This window comes from Trypanosoma grayi (genome assembly GCF_000691245.1).
Source record: "Trypanosoma grayi strain ANR4 Tgr_405_V1, whole genome shotgun sequence".
In the NCBI taxonomy this organism is placed as follows: domain Eukaryota; phylum Euglenozoa; class Kinetoplastea; order Trypanosomatida; family Trypanosomatidae; genus Trypanosoma; species Trypanosoma grayi.
In genome coordinates this window covers 6,841-13,337 of record NW_008826024.1, presented here as the reverse complement: position 1 = coordinate 13,337, position 6,497 = coordinate 6,841, and the positions used below count along the sequence as shown (strand labels likewise).

The following is a 6,497-nucleotide window of genomic DNA, read 5'->3' as shown; positions in this document are numbered from 1 at the left end:
TTTTTTTTTATTATTGAAGGGGGATGCTCCGGACACAAATAATTCTCCTTTCTTGCCAGTTTACTTCCTTGTGTCGTTTGTAAGGGGGAGGGGGGAAGAACATATACATAAAAGGAAATATATCAATGGAAGGGGCACGAGCAGCCGCTCGTGGGCGTGCTCCTCGTTCCATCTCTGCCGCCGTCAGGTCAAACCGCGTGGTGCAGATTCCTACCGTGGGGCGCCACTCCGTTACTTCCGCTGTTGACACGAAGGTTGAAACAGCGTCTAGAGAAGATGATAAGCCTGTGGAAGATGTAGTCGCGTTGCAGTGTTTGCTCCAGGAGCAAGTGGCGCAGGTGGAACGGCTAGAGGCGCTCCTTAGTGAGAAACAGCTTATCAAGCGCTATGACGAGGCTCATGAGAGCCGTATGCGCCAATACGATGAGCAGCTGGGGATGCTAGCAGCACTGGTGAAGGGGGACTCCACGAAGACAGCGGCGAAGAAGAAGAAGAGCGATGATAAGTTGGAGAAAGGTGCGGGTCCCAAATGCGCCGTGTCAGTACAGGAAATTATGGACGGTGTTCAGGAGTTGTGGTATAAGAAGAAACACATGGAGGGCGAGCTTGCAAAGCGCGAGCGAGCGTTAGAGGTTGCTCGTGCGGAGCTTAAAGAGGCGCAAGCTTGCGCCAGAGCAGGCGAGTTGTCATTGAGAGAAAGCAAGCCCACATCCAGTCAAGCGGCCCCACCAATGGTGGAGAGAGATGCTGTTTCAGCACTCGAGCAGAAGCTGGCGGAGATGGAGAAGAAGTACAACCGCACAGAGGAAAAGCTCACTAGTTACCAGGCAGAGTATCGTGTAATGCGGCAGACACTGCGAGATCGAGAGAAGGAGCTTCTTGAGTTGCAACGCAAGCACCGAGAGGCTGTGTCAGCCAGCTCAAAAAATCAACAGCTTTCTGTACAGTGGAAGGGAGCAAGTAAGTACGTTTCGACGCGACACCGTCGCTTTTTTCGTGGTGCTGAGTGGGTACGACTTCTGCAGAATAAACCAGATGCGATGCGGTGCGCCTTTCTAACGGATGCGTCGCTGGAGCTATGTGCACCGCACGGGTTTATCTCCATTGTGGAGATGCATCAGGGGCCTGATGTTGTCGCTGTTGAAGTGGATGTGCGCCGCCCCGCCGGTCTCCGCGAGGAGGTGGTGGGGGTTCAGCTGATGGAGTGCCCCTTTGTGGCCATGACGCAGCTGCTGCAGCGCCTGGACGCGCCAAAGGAAGGATGGGATTTGGTTCAGGAAGAGCTGCACAACTCGCAGCGGGCCCTCGCGGCGAAGGAGGAAGAGCTCGCGGCGCTGCAGAAACAGCTGCGGCGTATGGAGTCGTCGTTGGACCGGCAAAATGACCACCACGAAGCGGACAGACGCATAGTGAACGAAGCACTCGATGAAACGGAAGAGACCGTCAAAGTAATGTACGGCGAAATTGAGAGGCAGCGGGCGAAGGAGAAGGAGCTGCATGTTCAACTCCAGCAGCTCACAGGGACACTTGCGGAGCGGGACAAGACTGTCGCTGAGCTTACGGCACGGCTTCAGGAAATCGCCGCCGAGGCAAAGCGCCAAGAAGAGCAGGCCGCTGCGAACCTCAATGAGGCACGCCGCCGAGCCTCCGCTGAGCTTCGCGACGCCGAAACAAAGCGGCGGCAAGAGGTGGCCGCAGTTCGGCAGCAGCAACAACAGCTGCTTCGCAAAGCAGTAGAAGCACCACCGATTGTGACGCGGTCACTTTCAATAAAGTGGAGTGACCACGGCGAGCTGGGAGCCATGCCGCACGACGCAACGAGCAACGACATTTTGCGTGCCCTCTTGCTCGGCGAAGTGGCGGCCGCGGCAAAAGCTGTACCGGTGAATGTCCTCTCCCTCACCTTCAAAGGCCAGGAACTGCAGGCAGAAGTGCAGCTGCAGTTAAGCTCATCTCCTGTTGGTTCAACGCGAGTGACGGAAAGCGAGGAGAGGGTGACGGCCCCTACGACCGCGCTCTTCCTGCAGGAGTGGCGCGATATGAAGGGGCTTGTGGAGAGTCGAAACCGGGAGATTCAACGCCTTGCGCAGGAGCTGAAGACAGCGGGTGAGGAGGTGGAGGGTCTGCGTGCCGTCAACACACGTGTCGCAGCGAACACCGAAGCGCAGCTTCGGGAACTGGAGGCGCAACTTCATGGGGAGCGCGAACGTGCGCAGGCTATGGCGGTGAGTCAGGCTGCGCTGACGGAGGAGCTCTCGCGAGTAGGGGATGCGCTGGTCACGGAGGATGCGACACTGTCGCTCGCAGAGCGCGCAGGTCGGCTGACGGCAAAAGTTGCTGCGACGGAGAAGTCACTGGTAACGGTTGATCGACAGTACCGCTGTGAGCGAGCGCGGGCCCACACATTGGAGACACGGCTGCGTGAGGAAGAGAGTGGGAAGCAGCACCTCGCGGAGATGCTGCAGCAGGCGAAGCAGGATCTAGAGAGGGCCACCGAGGCACTCGAGGCACTTGATGGCGAGCAGAGGCGGCTCGCTCAGGATGCCGCCGCCGCCGCCGCGAACCACGAGACCCTGCGCGTGCAGGCGGCGAGGGTGACAGAGTTGCAGGCGGCACGGCGACATGGGGGCCAGCGTCGCCGACTCTCTGGTGAGGCTGCAGCAACTGACACGAGAGCACAGACGGCAGGAAAAGAGGAGGAGAATAATGACGTCATCACCGCGTTGCGTTGCGCGTATGAGGAGTACGATGAGGTGTGTGATAGACATGAGAGCAATGCACGGCAGTGGCGCATGGCAGAGAAGGCGTTCCGCGAAAAGCTACGGGAACATGAGGCCGACTGCGAGCAGCTGCGTTCACAGCTTGCCACACTGCAGAAGGAATTGCAGGAAAGGGAACTCGCGAGTGCGGCGGCGGAGACGAGCCACCAGCGCAGCGAAGCCGAGCGCGACGGACTCCTAAACCACATTCGGCAGGAGACGCAGCTGCTCTCCAAGCGACTTGCGAAGAATGACGCGCTACAGCGCGAGACGGAGGCAGCAAAGAAGGCGCTTGAAGGGCGTGTTGTGGAGCTTATGCAGCGGTGCGAGGCATGCGAGGCGGGGCGGAAGCAGCTGCAGGAGGTCGCGGCGCGGCTTGAGAAGGACCGCGTTGGCCTGCAGAACACGGTGACTGAGCTGCAGACCGAAATGAACAGAAGAAACCAACGGGCGGATGAGTTGGTGAAACAGCTAGTGCAAGAAGAGGACGCGCGCCGTGCCCTCGAGGGCGAGGTGATGAAGCTGCGTCGTTCTAAAACGGCGTCCTCTGCTGCTTCAGGAACGGCAAGTGCGTCTGAAGTCCAGCGACTGCGTCAATTCTGCACGCAGACGCTGTCTGTGCCGTTGACGGAAAAGGAGCAGACGGTCGGCGACATTATCGCCTTCGTTGAGCAGCACCTCGGAAACGCGGCGGAGAAAGGGCAGAAACGCGGCAATGCGGCAGAGAAGGAGCAGCTGGCGGCGGCACTTCTGTCGATGAGTACGGCGGCGCAGCTGCTGAAGCAGTGCGTCTCCGCGACCGAGGAGCAAGTGCAGAGTCCCATACGCAGGACGCGGGCATCGGCAGGGGCTGGTAGTGCCTTGCGCTCGTTTGGTCGCTCACTCAGTTATAGCAGCGGCATTGCTCCGCCGTCGTTGTCCGCACGCGTGCCGCGTCCAATCACCAGAAAGACCGCCACGCCGTCCCCACTTACCCGGACGGCAAGTGCGTATCCACAGCCACGGCAGTTAGAGCAACAGCAGGGAATGCTGAACGCGAAGCCACCTGTGTTGGCTTCTAGTGCTGCGGAGGTCGTGTACTTTGCGCAGCTGCTTGCCAGCGTTGTGGCGCACTGGCGAGAGAACGAGCGGAACAATACAGTGCGCCTAGACGAACTGTCGAAGAAGTGCCGCGACCTGTCGGAGGAGCTTGGCCGTGCAAATGACGCTCTGGTTGAAAAGCAGCAGCCCGGCAAGAATACAAAGGCTGCGGCACAAGAAGACGAGGGTGAAGACTTCCTGCGGCATAGCCGCGCTCACGCGCTTTCTGTTGCGCTGTCGGTGAAGGATCATCTGCACGACGCGAGGGCCGCCCTCCAACCTGTGTTGGACGCCATCCATGAGTCCACTGGGGCCGCGCGTGACAGCTTTGCTGTTGACCCCACGCACGACCTGCACATGGCGGAAGAATGCATCCTGTACGCGCTGAAGCGAATTGTGCAGTCCGCGGGTGCCGTTTTCTCGTCGCGGGAACGCCGCGAGATTGAGGCGAAGCGTGGTGGCGATTACTTCACGATGCCCGTGTCGTGGTGCGCCGGCGCATCACCGCTGCGGCGCCCGCACTCGCCGCAGCCCCGCTCCCCCCAGAATCAGAAACAACAGCAACACACCGGTGGTGGCGCTTTGGTGCCACGTGACGTGAATTTGTCGTCGTCACCGTCCGCCTCTCGGGAAAAGATGCGGGAGGCGTCGCTCGACGCCGCTGGTGGCGCGGATTACCGGCGCCACAGGAACCGCGAGGACCAGGAGGTGATACAGCAGGCTCTCAGGGAGGCGCGTCGGCGCAACCGGTGACATACGACGGAGGAGAGATTGTGAATGGCGTTGCATGGTTGTGAGGGTGGCGTCTGTGCCCATCGAATCGCAGCTGGCACAAATATACTCAGATGCCGCATGCACCACCTTATTGCTCTAGTGGAATGTACCGTTATTGTTTGTAAAGCTAGATACAACACTCATTAAGAGCCAAAAGCAAGGATTATTTTTACGTTTTAGATCATGAAGTGTAGAGTTTCGTTCTTTTTTGCTCTCCACTGTGGCGCTTCCTTTCTTGTATTCATTTCTCCCCAGGGACCCCTTCCCGATGCAGGTACAAATACATGACACGCACGTGTATTGTAGTATTGGTCAGCTTGGCCTAGCAGCCACCGGGTCACTCCTCCCATCAACGTCCTGCTCGGCAGCGGGGCGCACCACCGAGTAAGTGCATGGCGTTGTTTTCTTCTCTTGTTTCTCTCACAATTCTACTAATCTAAGCAGGCCTCCGCCACAAGCTCCATATTACACGCACACAAACAGGCAAGCGTACAGACGCACCTGAGCAAGAAGCTTTCTTACCACACATCTACCAAACCACGTGTTTTACCTTTTTGTTTTTGCCGGCTTTCAAATGGCAGAAATGACTGAAAACCACGGACACATTGAGCTCATCATCGGTCCCATGTTCGCCGGAAAGACGACTGAGTTGATGCGTCGTGTCCGCCGCGAGTTATTCGCGCGCCGGTCGTGTTACGTGATCAAGCACTCCCGCGACGTGCGCTACAATCGCGAGAGCGTCTCCTCGCACGATAAGGTGGTGCTTGGCGCCACGGCAGCCGTCGCGGAGCTNTGCGCTACAATCGCGAGAGCGTCTCCTCGCACGATAAGGTGGTGCTTGGCGCCACGGCAGCCGTCGCGGAGCTACGCGAGGTCGGCGACGCGTGGCGTTCGTACGACGTGGTGGCGGTGGACGAAGGGCAGTTCTTCGACGACGTGGTCGAATTCTGCAACACCGCCGCCGACGCCGGCAAGACCGTAATCGTCTCCGCACTGGACGGCGACTACCGCCGCCGGCCGTTCGACGGCATCTGCAACCTCATCCCGCTGGCGGAGTCGGTGAAGAAGCTGAGCGCGGTCTGCATGGAGTGCAACACACGTGACGCGTCCTTCACGTACCGCACCGTCAACTCCGACAAGCGGGAACTTATCGGCGGGGCCGACATGTACATCGCCGCCTGCAGGGCATGCTACATCGCGAAGGAGCGGGCAGAGGCGGAGAAGGCAGAGGAGAAGTGCAGTGCCGCAACGCAGGTAAAAGAGAGCCCCGAAAACATCGTGAAGAAAGAGGCGCCGTGCCCCGGGTCCGCATCGCCCGACGCTGGGAGCGCGGCGAGGGCGATCTCACCGGGCTCCGCCGCTTCCGCACGCAAGCGGCCGGCCGACGCGGTGGCAGATGAGGAGAAGGAGAACAGGCAGGAGAACGCCGAGGCCGGTAATAAGCCCAACTGTGTGAAGAAACTTCGTGGCGATTGCTGTTAGAACGCAAGAAAAAAAATCATGGAGTGTATGTACAACACGCTGCACTACCGCCGCCACCACCACACCCTCCTCTGCTGTTTGATTTTTTTGTTGTTGTTTTTGCTTGCCGCCTTCCCCCATGATAGAACGCACACTGCACTCTGGTTGTTGTCACTCGCTTTTTTTTTTTCGTTTTGTGTTCCATCCCCAGCCCGGGGCCGCTGCAGGGACCCACCGCTTCGGCGCCATGTGGAGCATAGATGCAATTCTGCGGCAAACGAAACGTGAGCGACGGCGGGGCATCTGATAAAGGGCGTTGCGCCACCCCCCTGGTGGAGGGGGGTGTATGACACACAGTTGCACAGGTGTGTGGTGCTTCCCCTGCCGTCGCTTCTCGTTTTGTTGTTGTTGTTTTTTTTTTTT

At 58.8% G+C, this 6,497-nt stretch overlaps 3 protein-coding genes across 3 annotated transcripts; all 3 read left to right on the top strand.

The window, feature by feature from the left end:
- Positions 1 to 125: 125 nt before the first annotated feature.
- Positions 126 to 4,592, top strand: DQ04_04051050 (hypothetical protein; the record flags this gene model as incomplete). The annotated part of the gene is made up of 1 exon (XM_009313292.1): positions 126 to 4,592. One exon carries the CDS (start codon positions 126 to 128, stop codon positions 4,590 to 4,592), a length of 4,467 nt encoding a protein of 1,488 aa, XP_009311567.1.
- A 595-nt stretch (positions 4,593 to 5,187) lies between these two features.
- Positions 5,188 to 5,595, top strand: DQ04_04051040 (putative thymidine kinase; the record flags this gene model as incomplete). The annotated part of the gene is made up of 1 exon (XM_009313291.1): positions 5,188 to 5,595. The coding sequence occupies one exon, from the start codon at positions 5,188 to 5,190 to the stop codon at positions 5,593 to 5,595; it is 408 nt and encodes a 135-aa protein (XP_009311566.1).
- Positions 5,596 to 5,696: 101 nt separating this feature from the next.
- DQ04_04051030 (thymidine kinase) lies at positions 5,697 to 6,095 on the top strand (the record flags this gene model as incomplete). Its single annotated transcript, XM_009313290.1, has 1 exon — positions 5,697 to 6,095. The coding sequence occupies one exon, from the start codon at positions 5,697 to 5,699 to the stop codon at positions 6,093 to 6,095; it is 399 nt and encodes a 132-aa protein (XP_009311565.1).
- Positions 6,096 to 6,497: the final 402 nt, after the last annotated feature.